Source organism: Chionomys nivalis, chromosome 6 (assembly GCF_950005125.1).
Source record: "Chionomys nivalis chromosome 6, mChiNiv1.1, whole genome shotgun sequence".
Lineage (NCBI taxonomy): Eukaryota > Metazoa > Chordata > Mammalia > Rodentia > Cricetidae > Chionomys > Chionomys nivalis.
In genome coordinates this window covers 57,423,881-57,450,525 of record NC_080091.1, presented here as the reverse complement: position 1 = coordinate 57,450,525, position 26,645 = coordinate 57,423,881, and the positions used below count along the sequence as shown (strand labels likewise).

The 26,645-nt window shown below is 48.0% G+C and overlaps 1 protein-coding gene across 1 annotated transcript; it reads right to left on the bottom strand.

Annotated features, from left to right (window-relative positions):
- Positions 1 to 14,312: 14,312 nt before the first annotated feature.
- On the bottom strand, positions 14,313 to 26,202 carry Smim20 (small integral membrane protein 20). The gene is made up of 3 exons (XM_057773057.1): positions 25,985 to 26,202; positions 15,653 to 15,709; positions 14,313 to 14,957 (listed from the first exon to the last, which is right to left on the bottom strand). Exons 1-3 carry the CDS (start codon positions 26,097 to 26,099, stop codon positions 14,920 to 14,922), a joined length of 210 nt encoding a protein of 69 aa, XP_057629040.1. The 5' UTR covers positions 26,100 to 26,202; the 3' UTR covers positions 14,313 to 14,919.
- Positions 26,203 to 26,645: the final 443 nt, after the last annotated feature.

Below are 26,645 nucleotides of genomic sequence, written 5' to 3'. Positions count from 1 at the left end.
ACTGATATTTTTCTGTGCACTTTGCTACATTTACTTTTCCATGTGCTCAAGAAAATAGAAAAAGAGGCAACTTAAGGCCCTGCAGAGGTGTGGAAGTCACCTGGCTCCTGGCTCAGCCTGATCAGGGTCGGCCAGCACCACTCGGGCCATCTTGGCCATGCACTCTGTGGGAAGGGGTGCTCAAGCAGACCACCTTCAATAAGGTGGACACCCCTGAACCTATAACCCTGGAGAGCTAAGTCCTGTCTAGCCTCCAGTGCCCTGCCTAGAGCGTGTGTGTGTGTGTGCGCGTGCGCACGTTCGAGTGTGTGCGTGTGTGTGCATGTGTGTGTGCGTGTGTGTATGTATGTGTGTGTGTGTGTGTGTGTGTGTGAGAGAGAGAGAGAGAGAGAGAGAGAGAGAGAGAGAGAGAGAGAGACTGTGTGTGTTCACATGTGCCCTTGGAACCCAGAAGAGGGTGCTGGATCTCCTGGAACTGGTAATACAGGTAACTTTAAGTTGCTGGACATGGCTGTTAGGAATAGAACTCAGGCCCTCTGCAAGAGCAGTAAAGACTCTCAGCCGCCCAGCCATCTCTCCAGCCCCTAGGGTTATTTACTAACTCACAGGAAGGAGAGACATCAGGAGCCTGCAGTCTAACTCTCTCTTTCACAACAGCCAGCTTTTAGGTCAGTACCACTCGTCTTCTGCTGCGGTGCGGTGCGGCGTGGTGCGGTGTGTGTCCCCAGAAGCTCATGCACTCCCATTTCAATGTACGGGTGAGGTGGGAGGACTTTTTGAGAGAGGTGATTAAGGTTAAATAGGCTTATGAGGGTGAAGTCTCCATGTTGACATTCGTGGCTTTGCAAGGGCAGAGTCACCGGAGCCTGCTCCAACTTCATCTCTCCCCATACAATGTGCTCCGACATGTTATCACACAGCACGCAGATCCTCACAGAAGCCACCGCCATCCCCCACCTTGGAGTTCGTGGTCTCAGAACTGTGACTAAATTAAGACCTTGGTTTTTCTTTTTTTCCCTAGGGATAGGGGTGGCAAGTCAGGGTTCCACTGTGTAGCCCAGGCTTGGCAAGTCAGGGTCCCTCTGTGTAGCCCAGGCTGGCCTGAACTCAGCGCAATCTTCCTACCTCAGCTTCCCAAGTACTAGGATTTTAGGCATGAGCTATCATGCCTAGCTAGACCTCAAATCTTCACAAATAACCTGACTTGAGTATTTAGTTATACCAACAGAAAACAGACTACAATACTAACGCCCTCTAACTAGTTATTTTAAAACATGTTTTATTTTTTATTTTTTTATTTTTTTTTATTCTTTTTTAATTAAAATTTCCAACTGCTCCCCGTTTCCCATTTCCCTCCCCCTCCTCCCACATATTGCCCACTCCCCCCGCTCCCCTCCCCCTATCCCCACTCCTCTTCTCCTCCCCCCAGTCCATTCCCCCTCCCTCTCGATACTGAAGAGCAGTCCAAATTCCCTGCCCTACAGGAAGACCAAGGTCTTCCCACTTCTATCTAGGTCCAGGAAGGTGAGCATCCAAACAGGCTAAGCTCCCACAAAGCCAGTTCATGTATTAGGATCGAAACCTAGTGCCATTGTCCTTGGCTTCTCATCAGCCTTCATTGTCCGCCATGTTCAGAGAGTCCAGTTTCAACCCATGCTTACTCAGTCTCAGTCCAGCTGGCCTTGGAGAGCTCCCAATAGATCAGTTCCACTGTCACAGTGGGTGGTTGCACGCCTCGAGGTCCTGATTTCCTTGCTCATGTTCTCCCTCCTTCTGCTCCTCATTTGGACCTTAAGAGCTCAGACCGGTCTGAGCTCTTAAGGTCCAAAACATGTTTTAAAAATACAAGCAGACAAGAAAACAGAGCTAGGTACACATGGCCCAGACTCCTGGTGAAGATTCTGCAAAAAGATGCGTATCCATTTAAAACCTCTCGGCTTTGTTCTTGGCTGATCTGTCTCAGGACAAACCCTCGCACACAGCTCTAAAACACTATTCTCACCACACTTTAAAGTCTTGATTGTGTATAACAAAATTAAAGAGAATCCTTGATACTGTCTTACATTTGGTCCACAAACCAATTTCCCCCAGTCTCAAAAGTTCTGTTTACAGTTGCTTGGCTCACAAAGATCGGGCACACATTTGGTTGTGATGTCTCTTCATATTGTAGTCTTTGTCCATGGTGTGTGTATGTGCGTAAGAGCGTTCATGTGAGTGTGCGTATGTGTGTGTTACGTGTGTGTGCATGCAAGAGCATGTCTGTGGGAGTGTGCAGAGGCCAGAGGGGGATGTTGAGCATCCTCCTCTTTCACGTTCCACCGTGTCATCTTGAGATGGAGTTTTCTCACTGAACCTAGAACTTCCTTTTTTTTCTGGCTGCGCCAGTTGGCCACCAGGCCACGATGATCTTCCTCTCTCCTATTCCCAGTGCCAGCTTCATGCAGCCATCGCTGACTTAAATGTGGTCTAAATTCAGATCTTGCACCTGCATAGAAAGGCCCCCTTACCCAGTGATGCTCTCCCCAGTCATCTCAATCCTGAACGCGCCACTGCCATCGTTAGTGTATATAATTGACGCCTGTTCTTTAAATCCACTAGGCTGTGTGTCTCTTTGTCTTTCTGTGAAATCACGTGAGTCAGTTTCCTGGTTCCCACACTCTACATTATACCCTGAAGATGGACGTGAACTCTGTGCTGCGGATGGCATTTTTGGCAGGAACCCTTCATGGTTAGCCTGCACGGTGCTTATTGCATTTACATCAGAAGACACACAATGCCCTACTTTCAATGACATTAAGATTGATTACCATTGCAGGTAGTGACAGCCCGATCCCTCCATGGTCAACTCGCTCATCAGCCTTTCATCTAATGTGCTCGTCCATTGATGATCGCTGTCTACATCAATTATTTCTTTAGGAGCTGTGAGATGACATTGTCTGGCTCGTCCATTCCTTTCACGTCTATCAGGCAGAATTCCTGTGTCTTTTTGGCAGCCAGAGAGTGCACAGTACTCCTGTGTGGTTGCTCTAAATGACTGTTCCCACAACTCAAATTCAACCCTAAAAGACTGCCTTCCAAAAAAGAATTTGCCACTGAGGAAATTCCCTGAAACTACCTTTGACTCCAAAATCAGGTCTGTGAGGGACTTCTAAAAGTCACAGTTATGCTTTCAATATGAAATGTGCCCCCCCATCATCTCTTGAAGGTTTGGTGCCCAGTGCAGGGCATCGGAGATACGGCTGGAGCATAAGGGCTCCAGCTTAATCAGTAAAATAATTCATTAACAGACTCATAATTTGGTGGCATTCTCAGGAGGTGGAGATATAGTTGAGGAAAGTAGATCCCTGTCCTTTCCTGTCTCCTTTTCTCTGGACCTCTGTGATGTGAGCTGCTGGGTTCTGCCCTGTTCTTCCTACCGTGATGGATTGAAACCTTGGAAACCATGAGCCAATAAGTCCTTTCTCCTTTAGGTTATTTCGCTCAGATATTTTGTTACGTTGGTGCGAAAGTCTAACACAATGAGATTATTTTACACACACACACTCCAGATCAATAATTAATTCCTGATTGAACCCAATATTCTTTCCATAGCTCCCATTCCTGGATTCTTTCCTTCTCCAGAGTGGTAACAAATATTCTGTTATGGTACTGAGAAGATAAAGGTCAGAACGTCCTGAAGCCATCTCTCCCACTTTAAAAAATGAAGCTACGACAGGGCTTTAGGAGAGTCCAGGTTCTAGCTCCTTCTTGCCCCAACCCTCCCACACCCTCCTCCTAGACTGTCAGAGCAAGACCTGCCCCTTCCCTTCCCTCCTGCTGCGGCACAGATGAGGGTGGCTGCCCAGGGATCCCCTCTGGCTAAAAAGAAAGAGGCCTCAGACAGCCCCTGCTGCGCTGCCTTCACTTCTATAGTCTGTCAGACATCTCTGCTCATCCCTGGCTGCTTGCTTGGAGTTGGCCCAGAAGAGAGGAAGGTGTCATTTTGTTTGCACCTGGGTTAAGGAAAAAGAATCAATCCCAGAGACACATCAGTTCCGACCTGGGTAGAATCTGAGATTGGGAGAGTTGTAAGGGCTATGTGGGAACATCTAAGCCACAGACTTGGAACGATAAAGGCCGAACGAACTTCAGAAAGCCAATAAACAATTCTTATCTACAGATGTACAAACTGAAGCTGGGGTAACGGAGCGCCTGGATTCTCCTGGTAGATCGTAAGCTACCGCTCCTCGGTTTAGAAAAAGGAGATGTAAGCAGAGTAGCATGGCTTGTCCCCCATGGAAGACTTGGGTACCAAGAGCCTTCTACATGCCAGGGCCCATGCTAGGCGTCTAATTAGAGCCCACTGTTCCCGGAGGGAGCCAACGCGTCCTAGGCATGACTCTTCACACGCCGCGCACGCAGCTGTTTCCCACAGAGAGGCTCATTCAGTCCCGAAAATATCCAGCACTTTTTTTTTCACTGCAGTCAATTTATTTCCTAATAGACAAAATTCACTCACTGTACTTTAAAAAAAAATGAAGCTTTATCAAAATATTCTTGAGGTGAAACAACCCCTAAGCACCCAAATGTGTCACTCTCTTCTTGTGTGGAGTGAGCAGGGTGTGGAAATGGGAGTCTAGGGGCCCACATTCTAGCCCTGGCCTTTCTCATAGCAGAGTGACCACCCACAAAGCCTATTGGTCTACTCCCGGCTTAAATGCCTCCTGTGCAGAATCAGGGCGTCAGATGAAGCCACTGGTTCCCAATTGTGCCTGCAGCGAAAGCCCTTCAAAGAGCAATACACCTGATGAATTCGTAAGTTGTTTCTCCTCTTTGTAAACATTAATCACACATCCGAAGCTATATAATAGCTTTTGATCAGAGTAATACACTGTGAGAAGCCGATATGCCTCCAGCCCCAGGGAGTGTCAACATTTAGCACAGACGGTTTTGTCAGAGGGAGAGAGGGATGATTTGGCTCAGAGGTTCAGAATACTGAAGGCATCCTTAGCCATCCATCGCTATCTCCAAGGAACACTGTACCTGCCGTGGTATGAATGTGAGATGTGCCTCCACCCCAGCCCCGTTCATGTGTTGTCTGAGGAGAAGCCTTCGGGAAGTGGAGAGCTGATGGAGGGGTGGGTAAGGAGGAGGGCGGCTTTGGGGACAAGTTTATAGACCAACCCTGTTTCCTGAATGGTCTTCATTTCTCGCTCTACCTAAATGTGAGCAAGCAGCTGCAGGCTCCTGCCATCACAGACGAGCTGGCCCTGCCTTAATAGACATGTAGACCCTCAAACTGGGAGCTACGTTAATCCTTCCGCCCTGAAGATGCTCAGCGGGTATACAGTTCTCACAGTGGGAGTCTAAACATCCCTAGACTTACCTATGAGTTCTGTCCTCTTTCTACATCTAAAATTCCTTCTAAAATAATTGTTTAAATTACATTTAGCATGTGTATGCATACACAACCTCCCTGCATCTTCTCCTCCTAAACCAAGGTACAGTAGTTTACCATGTCAGGGAGTCTCCAGGTTCAAGTTCTCAACTGTCAATGGGGCGCATGGAGATCAGACAACAACTTTGTGAAGTCTGTTCTTTCCTGGTAGGTCTGGAAACTGAACTCCTGTCAGGAACTGAAGGTCAGGCTTGGAGGCAAGAGTCTTTACCCATGAAGCCATCTTGCAGGCTGGGTTCTAGAATTTCTAAGGAAGTGACCCCTTCGAGGCTTTATCTACAAATCACTCCCAAAGCTCATATTTAAGAGTGTGACTTCCAACCTTCACCTTCAAGCCAGGAATCTCGTACCTGTAAATGGAAGCAAGACCCTGAGACAAGGATGCTGATGCACACAATATCTGGGAGGAAACAAAGGAAGAAGGAAGTGGGAGAGGGACAAAAGAACAGCCAGTTCCAGGGTTCCGTGAGTGGACTGCTGCTGTGCCCAACCAAGGCTGGGGTGTTTCTCCACCAACTTCCATCCTACTTGGGAGCCTGCTACTCCTGGACTAGCTCCCCAACATGGTTCCCTGAGAGTACATTCAGGAGCCGGGAATCCATCTACTTCTCGGGAACTGTCCATAGACAGATGGTAGGACAATGGGCATGCGGGTGAGTCATCAACCGCATCTCCTAGAGAAACTGCCTAGAAAGCACTGCCCAGACAGTGAAAATCATCTCAGGCGTTTCAGTGAACAGTGATCCTCTAACTTGTAGGGAAGAGACAAGAAGCACACACAGCCACAAGCGTCGTGGATATCAATGATACGTGTTAGGACTATGAGCTGCTAGAAGGGAATAAAGATATCAAGAATGGCAGTTACAGGGTCAAGAGTGTTCCATTTTAACGTGGCGATTTCAGGTCTTTAAGAGAGGGGAGCTTCAGGGAAATCTAGCAGGACACCATTCTACAGGAGAGAACGGACTCCTTGATGTGGAAATACGTGAACCATTCCTAGAAGGGCGAGGACGCGACTGTGCCAGAGGGCTGGGGTGGTTCTGAGAGGCGCTCAAGGCTAGAGCCGAGAGCAGGTCTGGGCCTTTGGTGGTTAACACAAGCACATATCAGGAAACGCTGGTGTCTGCGGCCCAGAGGTACATGGTTTATCTTGTACCCGAAAGTGATCACTCTGTAATATGGTGAAGAGGTTGAGCAAAGAGCATGCACTACATGCCCCAAGATGGATGTCTGCAAGTTCAGTAGCCGAACACAACTCTAGTCTTCTGTGTCAGCTCCCAGGGCCGGTAGTCTGGGGATGGCTCCACTGGGTCCCCAGCTCAAAGTCTCTGCTCACTGATTTCGAGGCGGGATGGAGCTGTGATCTCACCAAAGGCTTGCAATCCTCTCCCAAGATTTTGTCCTACAGAGCTTAGCCTCTGCTTGAGGCCGAATGTCCTCCGCAGGTTTAACTCAACCTGCCTTTGCCTACTGCTCACCTACATGGCTCAGCATCTCACCCCAGCTCTATGGTTGCCCATCAGAGACCATCCATGCCCCCCAGTGTCTGTCCAGTGCTCCATCCACCTGTGATTATCCCGAGACCCCCCAACTCTCACCGCGTCTCTATGTTCTAATTGTGGATACTTCTCTTTTAAACTTGTCCTCCATAAAAATGTACAAAATATTCCTGTGACCCACCCATCTTGGGAAGATCATAGTCCCTCCCCCTCTTCAGACATTTGAATATTCATGTATGTAGGTGCACAAGCGTGTAGAGGGGCACGTACACGCATGTGCAGATGTGTATAGAGGCCAGAAGACAACCTCGTTGTCATTTCTAAAGAATACTGTGCACCCTAGTTTTTGAGATAAGATGACTCGCTGGCCTGGAACTCACCAGCAGGATGAACACGCTGGACAGTGTCTAGGAGATCTTCCTGTGTCTGCATCACTAACACCAGTACCAGCGTGAGCACCAGCACCAGCATCGGAATCATGAGAGCATGTCACCATACCCAGCTTTTTGCCAGGGAGCTGGGAAGCTAGTGGCCCATGTCCCCAGTGCTCCTCTTTGCCTGGGTCATTTCACAGGAGGCATGGGGCCCTGGGTTATGACTTCATTTTCTGTACACATTCACTGTGCAGTTGCTGTGGTCGTGTGCTTGTGGGGTCCCATGTGGTCATGTGCCGGGGTCCTATGTGGTCGTGTGCCGGGGTCCTATGTGGTCATGTGCTGGGGTCCTCTAACGAGATCAGAACAACTGGGATTGATTTAAGCAACGTGAATCTTTTCACTCAGAGTTCTGAGGCCAGGAATCCAGGCTAAAGTGCTGGCAGACTGGTCGATTCTGAAACCTCGCTCTCCCCGTGGCTTGTCCTCCTTCCCAGTGTCCTCATACAGTCTTCCCCTGTATGTGTCTCACTGCCTCTTCTTAGAGCGCAATCCTGCTGAATTAGGACCCACCTGAAGAACCTGTCTTATCTTAATCCCTCCAGACAACAGTCACATTCTGAAGGGTTTGGAGTGAGGACTTCGCTATCTGTACCAGAGGGAACAAGACTCAACTGTGTCTGAGATGGTGTTAAATAATCTGGATACTCCAGAAGCAGCTGCTCTCATTCATTCTCGGTTGTCCCTTGGATGACACCACAGCCAGGAAGTCAGGGCCCTGGGGACAGTCTGTACTCAGCCTCTGACACTCACTACAATTTCTCACACAGCTTCTGGAACCATTGTGTTGGGCAAGGGTTTGGGTAGAGTTGATTGAGAGCCAGAAAGGACCCAGAGGGCCCATGGTTCATCTCCAGACACTATGAGGGACGGTCTGGGATTCTCTCTTCCCCTGGCTGACTTATTCCCCAGCAGCCTAGTCCTAACTTTCAAAAGCCAGGGTCTGTTGATGGCTGGGTGCTGCTGTCTTGGTTCCAGACCCTGAAGAATGGTTTGTGATGAGGTATTCTCTCTGTTGAATAACTCCACAGCAAGAAAAAGGGGAAAAATAAAATAAAAATAAATTGCCACTTTGGAAATCAGCTTGTGCTTATTTCACAAGCTAACTCTCCTGAGCTGCCATTTTCCTAGTAATGTCTAAACCAGATGCAGGGGCTTTCTCTCCCCTAAACACCATTGTCTTCATGTGAGCTCAGCCCCATTGGGTGTTCACAGGAGCCAGCAAGGCTGCATGCTGTGTGCCCTCAGGCCTGTTTACCCAATACCCCAGCCTGTGCTTCTGAGGCTAATGGCCCCAGTGTTTATCATGGTGTGCAGATTTAGCAGGAGCTGAGCAACAGGAGGCCCAGGTTTGTCGAGATCATCTCTGCATCTGCCTTAAATGAATGGCTCCTTCTAATACAAACACGCCCCACACCTCTGCAAAACACTGTGGGCTGAGAGAGGCTGCAAAATAAGAGAGAGGTTTTGGAAAAGAAGGGTGAGGTATGGGTCAGCCAGAGGCTCAGAATACTAAGATGGATTACTGTCTCTTCTTTGAAAATAAGGGAATAATTTTCTAAATTATAAAATATTTCCGCTCTAGCCCAACCCCCCATAGTCCTTCAGTGTGAACATCTTGTTATAGTAGAAAGATTTCAGACAATAGAAACACCAGGACCCCTATCTACCCAGAGAAATGAAGAAACAGAAGAAGCAAATACAAACCAGAAAACCTTGGGGTGGCCAAAATAAAGAAAGCCGATGTGGTTTATCCACCCAGAGCCTCTCGGCTCACACGAGGGCATTTGATTTCATTTAATGGACCAAATGCTCTCTCCAGTCTCACTGTGAACCAGAGGCTTCAAGTGAGGGAGGGAACAAGAGCTTGCTCCTTAGGGTAGGAGGCAGGGTGGAGAGTAAAACACACACACACACACACACACACACACACACACACGCACATGCACATGTTCACACAAGCATACACACAAAACCAAACCAGAAAAGCCAAAGATGTCACTAGCAACAATGCCCCTCTACCCCTCTAGAGAAGGACCAGTAGAGGACCTGCCCATTGTGCCCCCAAGTCATCAGGAGAATGGTGTGTGGCATCTAACGCCCTTTAGAAAGAGAGTGACAGAAATGCATTACAGGACAAGGATTAAAGTTGAAATATAAAGTGGAGGTGCCACGTCTAGACCACTGTGCTAACACAGTGGCCAAAACTACCCGGTCTCTTCATAGGAGCCTGTGATCTAGACCACAGGGGAGGTTGAGAGAGGAGGATTCTGTGTTCAAGACCTGTCTGGGCTAAAGAGCAAGTTCAAATCCAGACCAGGCAATTTAGCAAGCTCCTGTCTCAGTATTCAAAAAATAGCAGGAGTAGGGTGCAGGGGGAATAGCTCAGAGGTAGAGCACTTGCCAGCCATGCTCAGGGCCTGTGTACAATCCCAAGGGGGTATGAGAAAGTGATAAAAATCCTGGTCTAAATCATACAAAAAAGGGTTTTTAAAGATTAATTTTATTTATCACCTATAACCCAATTTGCTTCAGATGCAAGAGAATCCAGGAGGCTGAGCCATATCCTCAGGACCTGGCTTCTGCTGAGTTAACTTGGATGCTAGCTTCTCTGTCTTTCCTTCATTATGTCTGCCAATAGCTCCAAGCTCAGTGAACAGGAGACCCTCCTGTTTGTTTGACTACACAAAGAAGTAGGCTGACAAGAGCAGCACATACTCATCCTGAATCCAACCCCGGAAGTTTGCCCAATGTGCTGAGTGGCCAACCTGAACCACATGTCTACTCCTGGAGCCTGGGATAAAGTCAGCTCCATCCACAGCAGAAACCGAAGGGGAAAGGGGAAGAGGGTAGAGCAGATGCTACCAGGAAAGAGGGATAGATGGTAGGGAAGACAGCTGCAAACATCTGTAAGGGCCTAGCTTTCGCCAACACTACTCTTCTTTGAAGCCTCTGAGTATAATTGTTTTTATTGCTTTGTTGCTTTTTAGGCAAACGATAAATATTTAATAAGTAGATACACTAGTGAGCAATTAATTGGAAACTGGTCATATTTTGAGATCCTTAATGCTGTGCAGCATGGGCACACATATATCAACATAAATAAGAGGGCACATGTGTAAACTATAAATAATACATACTAAAATATTAGGAAGCTATTAGTAAAACTTAAACGTAATTTAAAATAACTGCCTCATAGGGCCATCACACTTACATGGTTCTGCTCTTTCCAGATTTTTTTTAGTATCCAGTGAACATCTTGTACTTATCAATTTATGAAAAGCCCAGAAGCAACAGTAAAACCTCATTGTAAAGAATTTCAGACAATCAGCGTTCAGTCTCAGCTCTTACTGAAGTCACATGTGGCCCCAGAGGTCTCTGGATCAAAAATGCCAAATGGGTGTTTCCTTATAGCTCTTTGGAAAACACAGTGGGATGAATCCTGCTGCTACCCAGCCTCAGGGAGCTGGGGAAGGGTGGTGACCCAGCTGTCACCTCCTGGTCAAGGTCCCTGATTCAGAGACTGCAGTCTCAGGGAAGCCAGAGGAGGATGTCTCAGGGTCTGTTCCACTGCTCCACCATGCACTGCACCCCAGTACCCCACAGGCTTACCTCAACCCCACTGCTCTCAGCGGTAGTAGACTATGCCTGGGAGCCAGCGAGGGCTTGGGCAGAGCACCGGGATTTTCATTAGTTCTGGGAATGCTTCCAACCACAGCAGTCCCAGTGCTGGGACTCCTGGGACTGGAACCATAGTGCTAGCCATATTCTTTTTTTCTAAGACAGAAAGCTAAAGTGAGAAAGCAAGAAAGAAAATAGGTAGAGTGAGGGAAACAGGGTGAGGTGAACATAGTGGCCGAATACATCCTATAAGGTCACAGCCACTTCTTTTACAGTTTTGTTTATGTGAATGACGGGTTTATCTGCGTGCGTGTTTACCACATTTGTGCCTGGTGTTCTCAGAGACCAGAAGCGGGCATCGGATCCCCGGGACTGGATTTACAGACAGTTGTGAGTCACCACACGGGTGCTGGGACTCATGCTTGTGTAACAAGTGATCCTGAGCTGTTTCCCCAGTCTCAGAAATGACTTGGTCTAAAGTAATAAAAAATTTTCAGACAATATTCTATTAACCAATATAATACTGTAATTGATGCTTTTTAAATAATGTAATTATTAACTATTGTTATTATTATTGACTTAAGATTTAATACAGTGTATTTCCATGGGTGTAATAACTCACATGAACACTATTTGGAGTTTTGGAGACTGTGGTATGATAGTGTGTGTGCTTGCCTGTTGTCAAGTGTGCATGCGAGGCCAAGGCAGGATCTTGGGTACCTCCTCCTCTGTGCTCCACTTTCACTGCCTTGAGACAGTCTTTCACTGAACCACTTCAGCTAGGCTGCTGGCTGGCAAGTGCTTGGGATCTGCCTGTCTTCACCCACGCCCAAGCTGGGGTTACAGAGGCATGCCCAGCAGTTCAGTGTTCTTTTCCCTAGCCCTGAAAAAGTGCATTTTTTTTTTTTTTTTTTTTTTTTTTTTTTTGGTTTTTCGAGACAGGGTTTCTCTGTAGTTTTGGAGCCTGTCCTGGAACTAGCTCTTGTAGACCAGGCTGGTCTCGAACTCACAGAGATCCGCCTGCCTCTGCCTCCCGAGTGCTGGGATTAAAGGCATGCGCCACCACCGCCCAGCGAAGAGTGTCAAGGTATCCAGAGATCAAAAGGTTTAAGAAGCAATTATCTGATTTTCCCCTAAAGGGGAAGTCACCAGTCCCAGAAAGGTGAAGTAGGAAGTGCTACGTTCAAAGCCCTTGGGAAATGATTACCCTCCCCAGGAAACCGCAGAATTAGAATCCAATGCACCTAGTCAATAGCATATCTGTTTCCTAATGCACCTGACTGAGCTGCCTCTTGTAAGCAAAGAGCTTCTATCACTGTCCTTGGGGAAGGGGTGACCTGAGAACTCCTGGCTAGTGAGGCCCTTGGACTATCCTCTTGAGGACCTCTCACCACTCACTGGGCAGGTGTAGGCAGCACTCTGCAGTCCTGTGTCTGAGTCATGGATTGCTCCTGCTGCAAACACCAAGGTGACTGAAGGCAGATAGCTCTGGTACTGGACAAATGGATACGGAGGGCAGGGAGACACAAGCCCAGGACAAATATCCGATTCAGGAGACACACTGGGTCTGCTCCCACAGTCCTTTCTCAAAACCCAGCTCCTTAGCCCGGATGTCCTCCCAAACATACGCACTTGCTTTGGTCATAAGAAGGTTCAATTAAGCATCTGCACAATTTGACTTTAAATTATATAACTTTCTGGTTCCCCCACCCAAGGAAAATAGTAGGCAAATGCACCCCTAATTAGTGTGCTTCCTCTCTGGGGTTAACTGCAAGTCAATTAGGTGTTGGGCAATGTCTCCCAAAAATGATGACTCTGATTTTAGAACTATTTATCTTATTTCTGTTTGCCAGTCATTACATTCTGGGCCAGCGTGTTAAGAAAAGGCCAAGTTCATAATTGTGAAATTATGTCACCAAGCACCTCATATAGACAGAGGTTACAGAAACACACACGGCTTTCTGTTAAGAAACAGACTGGTTTTTCAATACCAAGGCATCTACCAGGAGGTGAGGTAGGCAGAGCATGGGAAATGAAAGGGAATGGAAAGAACAGCAGAGAAAGAGGAGGAGGGGAAGGAAGACGAAAAGACACAGAAGGAAAGACGTGAAAACAAGGGATGGAGAAAATTTTTTAAAAAATCAATAGCAAACTGGTTCTTACTGCTGTAGCTCCTGGTGATGAACCCGGTGGAAAACTGACACTTCATTAACAGCTAAAATGGCTATGCGATTTAACTAAACCCGAAAGGCCGAGTTCACCTGTGAGGGATCTTTCTTAATGAAGGCATTTGAAATGCAAGACTCGCCTTTAATGCGGCCCACACCTTCTGTGAAAGCTATATAATGGACACAGAGGAAGTCTGTGCTCTTTGCCTGCTTGCCCTTGCTCTCACGGGCAAGTCCATTCCCTTCTGGCATTAGAGGCCACTTCTTTGAGATTCTGGTGGCTTCTGAAGACCAGCTGAGACATGCAGTCTTGTGACTGAAGAACTCCTGGATTCTTGGACTTTCTGTTGGTAGACAGCCATCATTGGATTAGCTGGACCACGGCCTGTAAACCACACTAATAAATCCCCCTTGTAGATATATACGTATATTCATTCTAACAGTTCTGATCGTCTGGAGAACCTTCATGAACACGACGGATGTCTCAAAAGGTACGCTGTTTACCTTGTATACAAAGAGACAACACTACGTGGACAATGGCGGTGTGGACAGGAATGGCCTCCATGGACTCACGTGTTTGAATGCTTGGCCCATAGGGAGTGGCACTATTAGGAGGTGTGGTCTTGTTGGAGAAAGTGTGTCACTTTGGGGACAGGCTTTGAAGTCTTATATGCTCACACTATGCCCAGTGTGGCTCAGAGTCTCCCTCTGCAGCCTGGAGATCCAGATATACAACTCTCAGGTCCTTCTCCAGTACCATGTCTTTCTGCATGCCACCATGCTTCTAAACATGACGACAATGGACTAAATCTCTGAAACTGAAAGCTAGCCCCAATGAAGTGTTTTCATCTTTAAGAGTTGTGATGGTCATGGTGTCACCTCACCGCCATAAAACCCTAACTAAGAAAGACATCTACACAAATAGAATCTAGACAATAGTACTACTTCTTGATATCAGAATTCAGTTTACAAAAAAATTCTACCAGGCAATGGCAGGTGGATCTCTGGGAGTTTAAGGCCTGCCTGTCAGACCCTGTCTCAAAAAACTAAAACAAATAAACCTGTCTCCCAAACAAACCACACACACACAATCACAACACACACACATACATATATGCACACACACACAGTACAACAGTACACAGCAGCAAACTAAGAGAAACCATTTTAATACCCACAGCCTTGCTGCTGCCAGGCTCACCTGTGATTCTAAGGTAATCCAGTGTGACTTGCTTCCTATCTCTTTATTTCCGAATACAAAGACTTTCAACAAGATAGTTAGTCTGAGCAGAGTAATCTTAAACAGCGCCATGGATCCTGACCTTAAACAGCTTTATCAACTGGAACCTTCTCGAAGAGCCCTGTGAGGCGGCTTGGTATGGCCTTTCACACTGAAATCAGTTATTCAGAAAGTGGCAAAGCAGCCATGGCCCTTGAGCCCACAGGTTGCTTGGGTTCACATCACAGCTGGGAAGTGACAAAGACTGCATGGGAAGCGGACTGCCCACAAACAGCCCTGTAGGCTGGCTCTGCTCCTGTGAAGTCAACGGAGCCACAAGGCGCTTCCTAATGGAGTCATCTGTTCAGGTTCTCCAGGGACTTAGGGAAACACTGTCTTTGCACACAGTCTCTATCACAGAGGCTCTGGCAGCATCAGTGTTCTCTCTCCAGCGATGCTGCCACAGGGAACATCTATCGTCCCCACGGCAGAGTGTACAGGATGAAGATGTCCACCTTCCTCATCAGACTTGCTGACAGCCTCATTTCCTGCCAAAAGGATCGGACCACACTTTCAACCCTACGGAAAGAAACACAGAAACCCCATCAGGAATCACTGTTCAGTGTCTGGGTGCACACACACACACCCTGATCCTAAAGAAACAAGATGCTGCAGGGATTGGGCCATGCATCTTCCACATGGTTGACAGAGATGGGGGAGAGCAGCCACTGGAACCTGTGACGAGGAGCCTGGCAGCCAGCAGCTGTGAGGAGCTTTGAAATGGCTTAGGAACTATCCCCTACTAGGAAAAATAGATTTGGCATAGGACCCAAGGATTGCAGGAGTTGGGTTAAAAAGCTAGAAAACCTCTCGTTCTCAGCCAACTTGGATCATTTTAAAGGAACATCCGTTCAGCCCTGAAGGAGCTTTGGGGACTTCTGTAGGAAGTGAATCCCACATCAGTGAACACAGCTCACCCGTAAACACTACTTCCCCATGAGGGTGCTGTTTGCAGAGGGGAGGCCACAAAGCAGGCGATTTGTTGCGTATTGAATTACACCTTATGCCCGCTTACCAAGTGCAAAATCGGGCCCAGCAATCTTGTGAAAAGTGCCAGGCACTGAAATATTGGCATCAAGTCTTGGAGAGCTCTGACAAGACAAGAACTATCATAAAATCAGCAGCAAGATTAGGTTCCTCAAGAAAAGCCACCTCTTCTCCTCACAAAGCAAGCACTCATGCCACGCGCCCCCATGGGAATTTTTTAAGTTTACCTGGCGGCTGCACATCTTCTTGGACAATACCAGCTCGATTTACGGCCTGCTCCTTCTCTGAGAAACACAATAGGACAATTAATTACGCTTCAGAAAGGAGGTATGGGCATTTTTTTTTTTTTAACATGGGCACAAAGCATATTTATGAGTGTGATTCAATTCAGGAATGCTGTTACTTAACGCTAGGTCGTGAAAGCTAGGTCCTATGATGTAAAATGAGCCACACTTCAATCAAAAACCACCTAGCCCACATCTTCTTCCTGTGACCCCAGCATTGTGAAGGGACACACACAACAGAAACTGCTCTGGAGATGGTGGGGGTGACATTACAAGCAGAGGGCTGCTGTGAAGAAGGGACAGGCACAATTATCAAGAAAATGGTGCCTAAAAACACTCCACTGAAGGACCGACTGGACTCCAAGCTAAATATGCTATGTTTTTGATAGGAAATAGAGCAGAAAATTAATCTTTGGGTGGGTGGCTTTGGTTTGGATAATTGAAGCTTCCCTAATTGATTGCAGGTGCTGTGCCAATTAGTAAGCTCGCTGTAGCTGCAGCAGCTAAGCCTGGCACTTTGAAGATATCCAACAGGCAAAGGCCAAGAGAAACCGAGCATTTTATGAGTGTGGGCTTCAAGTTGCCTGGCACATCTTTCTAAGTGGTTTGGAAGAAACCTGAGGCCTGTGACGACCAAGGATTAGTATTTTAAGTATCTTGACAAATGATAGCTTTTTAGAGGAAAGACTGGGAGCCAGAGAATGTTGACTCCTAAGCTGTAGTGATTAAACGCTATAATCAGACCTTTGTTTTAATAGATCCACTGTTCCTTTATAGCCACACTAAGCTCTTATTTGCTATTAGGTCCACCCTGTCTACCCTCATAGGCCTTCTGCAGATACAAGAAACAGGGTCCCGCCAACACTGATACTCACCAAACAGAAAGTCAATCCTAAATGATTTACCTAATAGTCTTCTCAATACTAACTTCGCAGGGCAGTGGGGGCTATGGGAATCTTGATATCTAATTCTAAAATGGGAGAGAAGACAAGGAACAATGGCGACTTATCCCCAGTGGCCTTTCTCAGACTAGCAGGTAAATGGCATACAGATGCTATGGGCCTGCAGATGTCAATAGACCTTCTCCAACTCAAGGGAACTGTGGCACCTCTAATAACGAAGGTGTTCTCATTGTGAAAGACATCTAATTCTGCAGACCTGAGCCCTAGAAGGATGTCAACAGGGAAGTCTCAAAGATAGAGGTCTCAAACATGTGCTTAGTGCCAGCCAGCAAAACACCACACCACACCACCATGAGTTTTACCGGAACAAGATGTCTTTGATATTGTGACAGCAGGAAAAGGTAAAGTTTGTACAACAATTGTCATGAGCATTTTAGATGCACAGACAAAAGAAACTCAGTCACGCTGAGGTACCAAACCCACTCTCTAAGAAGCAGGTACCACTGCAGGACCCAAGATTCTGGCAGGCTGCCAGGCACCACTAGGAGGAAGCTGGCAGGGACAGAATGCCTAATTGTGTTCCAACCTCTTGTCATGCAGTGGAGAACCAAGTGAGACAGGAATCCCCATCTCGCCGCTATCACGCTAATCACTAATGAGGTTGGGGAGGCTGGAGATTTGTTTAAACAGACTGTAATCTCATCATAATCTGGGTCCTGATGCAACCACCTTGGTAGCTTGGCCTGGACCAGCAAGCTAAACCAGTTCCTACAAAGTGATAACTGAGTATTAGCCTCTATCTAATCCGCCTGCTTCTCTGATCCATTCATGTTTTAGATACACTCTGAGGTCAAAGCAGACTTGTGGGAATTCAGAAGACCACACAAAGACACTTTATTTAAGAATGCAGAAACTGCTAATGGCAAAAACAGAAGCCAGTCTCTTGGGATTTAGCACGTTCATCTTGATGAAGGTGACAGGTTTCTATTGTCACTGAAGGAAGAGCAAGTCTGTGAAGCTCAGGAAAGCAGCAGAGGTAGAGAGGCTTTAGCAGCGTGAACAAATAAGCTAATTACCGACCTCAGTTGTGAGCAAGTGTCCATGTAAAATGTCTAAAAGCCAAATGTGGGCCCGGAGTTAGAAAATTCCCCACTCCAGTGTCGCAGCAAGGCCAACTCTGCCCCCTGGTGCTAAGGCTAGGGTCTGATTTGTAGTTTTAATTGAGGCTGGTTCTCCAGTCAAAGGGGGATGGTGTATTATTAAATCTTTTATACATGCAGGTGGGCTGATTTTGTGTGGTAGTAGAAAAATCTGCCTAACTGCGTCTGAGAATGAGCCAAGGTTTGCAGTGGGCGGTAAGTCTGCTTAATCTGGCGCTGAATTTAATAATGACCATCACACAAACTCCGGGCACCTGAGAGCAGCTCTCCCAGCAGACCCCCAAGTGCTTCTCTGAGGGTGCTCTGGGAAAGGGGCAGCAGGTAACTGGGCAGAGAAAAGCCGCCAAAGGAACAGGCCCTCATCTACCTTCCCATTCCTCCAACAGCCTCCAGTGGAGGAAAAGGCAGATCACAACCTGGAATAATTGGGACAAATGGCAACATTTGGATACGGTCTCGAACTAGACAGCTGTGTTGTATCCACATTAAATTTCCTGGATTCTTGACTATACTGTGATTAGGTAAAAGAATGTCCTTATTTTTAGCAAAAACTAGCTCAAGTACTTAGGAATAAAAGCTCATTATGTCTTCAACCTGCTCTCAAATGGCTCAACAAAATAACAGTAATGACAGCAATCTAGGTGTGCGCGTGTTCTCGTAAGGAGGGAAAGCAAACGTGGTGACTGTTAGCCACCAGCAAATCCAGGTGAAGGACACAGGAATCCATGGCTCTATCCTGGGATCTGTCCTGTCACCTGAGCTTCTTCTTAATTCAAAACAGTCAGGTAAGAAAGGCCAATAATACGTTTCCATTTCAGGATGTCTGTTTTAAGCATCTACTTGTTTAAAAATAGCTGAACAGATTTAAGCACTTCCTTGGCAGTTCCATTTGCTGCTGCTGACTAGGCTCTGCTGTCCACCTAGAGTACAGAGCCCAAAGTGCCCTGGAACAGTTGGGGCCCTGAGGCCACGGGACACAACCACCAAGTGGGAAGCAGTGATAATGCCTGGGTACCAAATGGTCATAAATCCAAGAGGATCCAGGTGCAGAATGATGACTGAAACTCAGACTGAGGGGAGTGCACAGCTGTAACAGCAGGTGTGAAGCAGCTGGCTGAGGGGACAGAATACTGGTGTGAAGCAGCTGGCTGAGGGGACAGAACACGGGTATGAAGCAGCTGGCTGAGGACAGAACACTGGTGTGAAGCACCTGGCTGAGGACAGAACACTGGTGTGAAGCGCCTGGCTGAGGACACAGAACACCGGTGTGAAACAGCTGGCTGAGGACACAGAACACCAGTGTGAAACAGCTGGCTGAGGACACAGAACACTGGTGTGAAGCAGCTGGCTGAGGGGGACAGAACACTCTGTGAAGCAGATGGCTGGGGGGGGGACAGAACACTCTGAAGCAGCTGGCTGAGGGATAAAACACTGGTGTGAAGCAGCTGGCTGAGGGGACAGAACACTGGTGTGAAGCAGCTGGCTGGGGGAACAGAACACTGGTGTGAAACAGCTGGCTGAGGGGACAGAACACAGGTGTGAAGCAGCTGGCTGAGGGATAGAACACTGGTGTGAAACAGCTGGCTGGGGATAAAACACTGGTGTGAAGCAGCTGGCTGAGGACAGAATACTGGGTGAAGCAGCTGGCTGAGGACAGAACACTGGGTGAAGCAGCTGGCTGAGACCAAATGTACCAATTGAGAACGGGCAGCTGAGAGAAACTGTTGGTGTCGCAGAAGCTACATCATGGCTGCAGCTCACCGAGCCAGCTAGCTGAAGGAACTAGAGGCCACTTCAATCACTGCTCTCTGGCACTGCCAACATGTCTGCACACTCGTCAACACCAGGCTGAATACAGACAGCTTTGAAATGCTAGTTAGGAACCAGGACTTCATCCTGTCTCTGCATTCGGCTCAGTTATACGGTGAATGGGGTGAAAGGCATATTCTGAGACCTGGCGTGTAATAGGGAAAGGGCCCTCACAAGGAAGGGTTCTGCACATCAAGTGAGTTCTTATAATCTTGTTCTACCAGATACACAGCACAGCTTCAACTGGGGCAGCAAGGGACAGCAGGAAGAACACAGGCGAGAAGCTGGAGAATCACCTCCTCCCAGCTCAACCATGTAACCTGCCCTGCAACTTCACTCTCTTTTAGACATCCTGACAGGGCATCAGGTGGGCCAGGTCAGAGAGTCAGGGTCTAGTGTCCATCCAGCAATTAACACACAGACTGACACAGGACAACGCACCCAAATGTTAGGAATAAATGAGCTCCGGGCCTTCAGTAAAACCCTATGATTCTGTATTCTGCACATCTAATTAAAACTGGGAAAGATCAAGATTAAAAAAAAAAAACTGCTCTTACTTTATCCCATGTCACCATTTGACTTCAATGTCCGAAATACATGCTATTTTTAAAGGGCCAAACTCAGAATTGGACTAGTTGTAGGATGTAAAGACATCAGGATCAAGTTATGGTCTCCTAAGTCCTCAGAAAATCCCCACTGGCAACAGGATAAAGGGAAAAGCAATGCTTGGGCTCCCTCCAGAAGTGCAACAGAGCTGTGCCCACACCCCTGGTTTCAGATCACCGAGCCCCAAGACTAACTGCTATCTCCCAAGTCAAGCAGGACTTGAGCTATGGATTGACTCTGCACTCAGCCCACTGAACAGTTACTTGAGTCTTGGTGAGTCAGTGAGAGAGCTACAGATCACACTGAACGTCCCAGTCACAGGGTTTGCTACTTGGTGACCACAGGTCTCTCCTTTGCAGTGTGACAAAGCAGTCTTCCATCTCATTCCTGCTCCTGTGGGCTTACCTTACGGGAGCAGAAATCATGGAACCTGCCCAACCCCAAACTCCCCACATCCAGGCTGGTCCTGAGGGACCTGATACCTTGACTTGACATGGCTTGGGCCCCTGTCTAAGAACTGTGGCCCACTCCTTGGAACAAGCAAAGCATATGGAATAATAACTGTGCACAGGGCAGTCAGAGGTGAGGAGGAACTTAGCAGCTGCCGAGAGGCAGGAGCAAAGCAGCAAGTGAACCCAGCGCTCAGGTGGAGCGACCCTCACAGAGGCTCAGGGAAGAGCATTCTAGGAGGGACTGTCTGCCTACGGAGGAGAACTACTGAAATCACTGTTAATACGAAGTTGTTGTGGAATATTACTCTACGTGAAGGCGTGTTGCATTTGTTTGACTAGGCAAAGATGTGTTTCATTTGCTTATGACACATTTGTTTACCTCTGTAAAGATGTGCTGCTGTTTTAACCTGCCTGCCTAAGGCACCTGATTGGCCTAACAGAAATCTGACAGGCCAAGAGCTAGACTAAATACAGTTTCTGTGAGATTATTTCGGGCTAAGCAGCCAGGAATGACCAAGCAGCCTCCCGCCTTGCTACAAAGACAAGTGCACAATTGGTGGAAGCAGCACTCCGTCAGTGTGAAGGCTGCTATGATTGGTGCTTACTTTACGACCTGGCTGGGAGACATCTCCTGTGTTCCTTCTCCTCATGCATCTGTGTGCTGCGATATTAGGCCCCATAAAGACACACAGGGCCCTGGCACACAGGTGGAAGTGAAGACCAACTGTAGAGTTTGTTCTTTTCTTCTACCTCATAGCATCCAGGATCAAACTCAGCTCTTCAGGCTTGGCAGCAAGTGGTTGATGAACCATCTTGCCAGCCCCTATCAGACGCAGCTGTGAGGCAGGCAAAGCAAAAGGACCCGGGCAGTCAGTAGTTAACACTTGGAGAACGCCATTCACTTCCAGAGGGTTTGTCGCCCTGTGTCAGACAGCAGAAGCTGTCCCCTACAGGGCTCACAACTCGCCACTCCAAGGCCACATGTTCCTGCATCTACACCTGCCCTTTCTCTGGAGTTGTGGGAAGAGGTGCCTTGACTCTGCCTAAGGTTGTGCCACCTGATCTCAGGAGCCCATGTCACCGCCCTCTACAGACTGTCCTTTTCTCTAGTACCTTAGCCTGTCAGGACTCTCCTGGTGTTCCCATGCCTCCCAGCCCAAACTAAAACCCAAACCTCATTCTCCCTCCTCCCTTCGCCTGTTTCAAGGGTTGCCATGTTCCTACCAACAGACAAACATGGTAAATGTCCATCTAACAGACTGCTTACTTACTCTTGGGTCTGCTGCAGTCTTCTCACTTTCAAACCACCGAAAGCATAACCGACAGTTTATTTCTGACACCCTTTTGTAAGTCTAACGGACACTTTCACTCACCTCTGTTTCCAAGCAACCTGACCTTGCAGTCACACCCCTTTTATAAAGAGCTGTCTTGTTGACACTATGGCTCTCTTTAAGCCTCTCTATGCCCGCTCCTCCTGAGGCTCTTTGTAGGCCTTTGCTCTGCTGATCACTTCTCAGCCATTCGCACACTGGTGTTCTGGATGCTAGATCTTCCAGCTGGGAGCACTTGCTAGAGCCCCAACCTAGTGTGCTAACGGGTCCTAGTGCACACTGCTGATGCCCTCACGCCACTCCAGACTGCGTACTCTTCTGTCTCTGGGCAACTCCAGAAGCTGGTGCCTAGCACTCCAACTGTCCAAAATGGCACCTATTCAACCTCACTCCTCAAACCGATGCTTCAATTGGTTGCCACAATCACCACAACCACCTTTCTGGTTGCTGGAGTCAGGGAGATAGGAGCCGTTATCCCTCACCCTTGGGGTTTGTGGTTTGATTAAGAATGACCTCCCTAGTCCTGTGTATCTGAAAAGCTGGTCATCAGGGAGTGGCACTATTTAAAGGATTAGTGGATGTGGCCTTTTTGGAAGAAATGTGCTGGGGGGGGGGGGCTCTGAGGTTTTCAAAAGCCCAAGCAGGACCCAGTGGCGCAGTCTTTTCCTGTTGCCTGGGATTCAGATGTAGCTCTCTCAGCTACTTCTCCAGCACATCTGCCTGTGTGCCACCATGCTCCCACCATGATGAAAATGAGTACACCTCCTAAACTGTAAGCCAGCCCCCATTAAATACTTTCTTTTATAAGAGTTGCTGTGATCATGGTGTCTCCTCACAGCAACAGAATACTAAGGCAGGGCTCAGCAGTCACAAGGCCCTGTGCACTAGTCCTTCAGCCCCAGAAGTGGTCTGGCAGGCTGGGTACCACTTCCTAAGGAGGGACAAAAGGATACTGCTTTTTAGTACCCATCTTTCTGCCTCTAGACGCTTCAGGGCTCTCTTCCCTATACTGGAATCGAAGCTGGCATACAGCGAATCTGGTCACCTTGTTAAAACACTCCCATAACCTCCAGTGGCTGGACTTTGAAGATAGCGGCGGGGTAACCGCGGGGTTTTAATTAAACAAGCCAGATGACTGCACTTGAAGGACAAATGGCAGGACCAGTGCCAAAGACCTGGAGGGCTCCACACTGCCTCACAAACCAAAATAATTTCCTGTTACGAATTCTCACCAAAGCAGTAGTACCAGGTGTAGTTCAGAAAGAACTCAACTGGGGCCAGCAGGATGGCTCAGCCAGCAAAACACTTGCCAAGCAAGCCCAGTGACCTCAATTCAATCCCACAACCCATGAAAAGGCAGGTGAGAAACGACTCTACAAAGCAGTTCTCTGATCACCACACATAAGCTGTGGTATGCGCACCCCCTCAACAACACACAATGGTGCATTTTCCTCATAGGCTTTTAAAAAGAAAAACAATATGCACACAAGAAAGACATGAGAGACAGACGGAAAGATGAAGAGCTGGTGACCAAATAGTGATGTCAGTGACCAAAGGAGCAGGGGACACACTGGGCTAAGACGGTAGCAGGAAGCACGTGGACGGGATAGGGGGAGACGAGTGGCCGGGACGAGGTGTTGGGGCCACCACACACATGATCCACATCTAAACCTCACCTCGCATGAATGACAACTAAAATCTGGGGTTTGAGCATAAGAAAGGAAAGTGTCTAAATACTAAAACCTGAACGCACTGAAGCAAACAGAGGTTCACCCGTACAGCAGGCTCCCAGTTCCGATCCCAAGCACACGAGCCAGCTGGACATGCTTCCTCCAGGGCCAGCCAGCCCCAGGCACACACCTGCCCATCTATCTCATTCTCATCACGTCCATCTCGATCCTCGCCAAAGCCCTCCTTCTAAAAGTGATTTCTGTACCGTTCCTAATATGAGAATGTACTAGAAATTTCCACAGGAAATACTTAATTCACCCCAAACCTGTAAATTCAGTCCAATAAACACCACCATCAAAACCGGGGAAGCCAGCAAGATTCAAAGTGAGGAAATACCTTGCCTACAGGTTATTCAACTAACAGCTCCCACCAAGGGTTATTATGAGCACTAAATGGCTTAACAGTTGAAGTGCTTGGAAGAGAGCCCAAAGAACAAAAAAACTCACAAGCTTCCGATAAAAATTGGCTGTTCAGTATTACTTACTTTTTAAAAGATTTAGTTACGACTTTCAGTTAAAGTTGGCCAAATTCATCAAAATAAGATACAAGGTGAGGTGTGGATAGCCTTAAATCTAAAAACACACTATCATAGTTATTCTTGCAAGAAGTTCACCCCAGAGCTTGATTTCCCTGCCAGTAGCAACTTGGGCAGCCAAAGACTGAGGAGGAGTCCTAGAAGAGTGTAGGAACACAGGGCATGCTTCCTCCTCACTGGCTGACTGACAGCAAGGCTTCTTGACCAGGCCAGCCCTCGCATTTTGATGCTTCCTCCTGGGTGACTTCTGTGCATTGTGGAAAATTTATCCTGAATCCTATCCACTAGGTACTAACAGCCTACTCACCGCCTCCTCTCTCCCTCAGCTGTGACAAGCAAACCCATCTTCACAGGACAAAGCACACTAGCTAAGAACCACAGTCCTGTCTTCAGAAAGAGGATTTTCTGAAGGGAGCCCACAGCAGACCTTCTGTCTCGAGTCCAGCTCTAGAAGCTGCAATAAAGTAGCCCGGGGCAGGGGTCCGGCGAGGGAGAGGGATGGAGACAGTCTGCAGGACCTTACACAAGCCTCCGCTCCCGCCACACACGGCACACGCAGGAGGACTTGAAGGCCGGAAGCACAGAGACCATCTCAGTCTGGGCTGATGAAAAGCAGCTGCCAGGGGATGCATGCGTGTACTTTAAAACGCTCTGCCTCCAGAAACCAAACGCTATAGCACTGGAAACAGGCAGAGAGAGCATTTGCATGGCACTTCAAATCGCCAAGCTTCAGCCTCAGCTAACAGTCCCTAGGGGCTGGGCTGGCCCTCTTCCATCTTCAAGACGATTCAGGTTTCCAGGAGAACAAAATGAGCCTCTAATGCCTCATCTCTCCTCTCTGACAGATGGTTTCAGATGTATCAAAGTGCTAATCCGTGCTGAGGTATAGGTCTCCAGGAAGGAGAGTTTGGCTTTTAGAATGATAGGACCTGAATGATTAAGGAGGAAAATGACTCCCCGGACATTCACCATTGTCATGTGAGCAACCAGCTTAAAATGAAGGAAACCAGCAGAATCTGAAAAACGATTTGAGGAAAAACTCAAAAACCCAGGTTAACAGTTTAGCTTTGAAATATTTCCGCTCCAAGGCATCTTAGGGGATGGAAATGAAGCGCGGTAAAAACACCTTTCAGCTCAGGATGATCAAGGCTCCTGCGTGCATCACCATCTAAGTCTGCATGGATGCAGGGGGTTCTCAAGACAGAAGCCTGGATTGGTACATTTCCCTCACCATTTATAGGCTGCGTGGTTCCATCTGTAAAATGGGTAACATCTACCTCAAGGGAAGGCCGTACACATTCAAAGATCCAGTATATGCCTAACCTGACACATATTAAACATTCAGTATATATATATATATATATATATATATATATATATACACACACACATACATACATGAAAAATGTATGTGTGTGTGTATACTGTGAGTGAAATAGTGTTTAAGTGTCGACCTGCTATGTACAGGCTGCTTTCATACACATCAACACTTCTGTGACTCAGAAGATATTCCTCAGTTTACTGATCCGCGTGGATGGGTATTTAGAGCCTGAACATTAAAGGTCTGACATGGGGCCATTTGTCCGAGGTCACCAGGCTGCACAGGGAGAGCTGGAACCCGGCTGGCCTCACTAAGCCCAGATCCTTCCTCCGCACTCCTAGAACAGATAGGGAGATAGAGTAGGACTAGGGGGTGGGGGGACTCGTAAGGCTGGGGCTAGCCACCCCTCGGGGTCAGAGGTCACTCACGGTATTCCTCCAGCCTCATTAGGGGCCGGAAGTAGATAGGGTAGAAGGCGGCGCCGACCATGGAGATGAAGCCGCCAAATATGAGCGCCGTGCGCAGGTTCCGTGCCGCAGCCATGGAGAGAGAGGAGGCTTCAGGGCCCCCGGAGGCCTGCACGCAACCCGCTCCCGGCCTCAAGGTCGCGACCTGGCTCGGAAGAGGCGGAGCAGCTTTCGCTTCCGGGACTAGAGAGCGGGGCGGAGTCTCCGGGCTCGGAGGTGGGGCCTGAGCGGGAGGCATCTCGCGCGGGGCGGGGCATCTGCCTCTAGGAAGGGCGAGGCTACGGGCCGGGAGGTCGAACTAAGCCCCGCCGGCGGACGGGACACTGATGGCAGACATAGACACACTTTTGCACGTGCTCCTTTCCCGGGGTTTCTTCTTGTCCCCTTACTCTCCCTAGAACTGGGTTCTCTTTCATCTGCCCCAACCACCACCGTCCTGTTTAACTCTCCATTACCAACCACACTTTACCATCCTTCCCTCTTATTATTGATATTTGGTGACTGCTCATAGCCTCTGGGAGACTTTGGGCGAGTCACTGGATCTTCCCCTTTGAAAGCTGTTTCTGGGCATGAGCCACAAAGGAGCAAATCGCGTGGTCTGGAATGTTTTTCAAGATGTTTG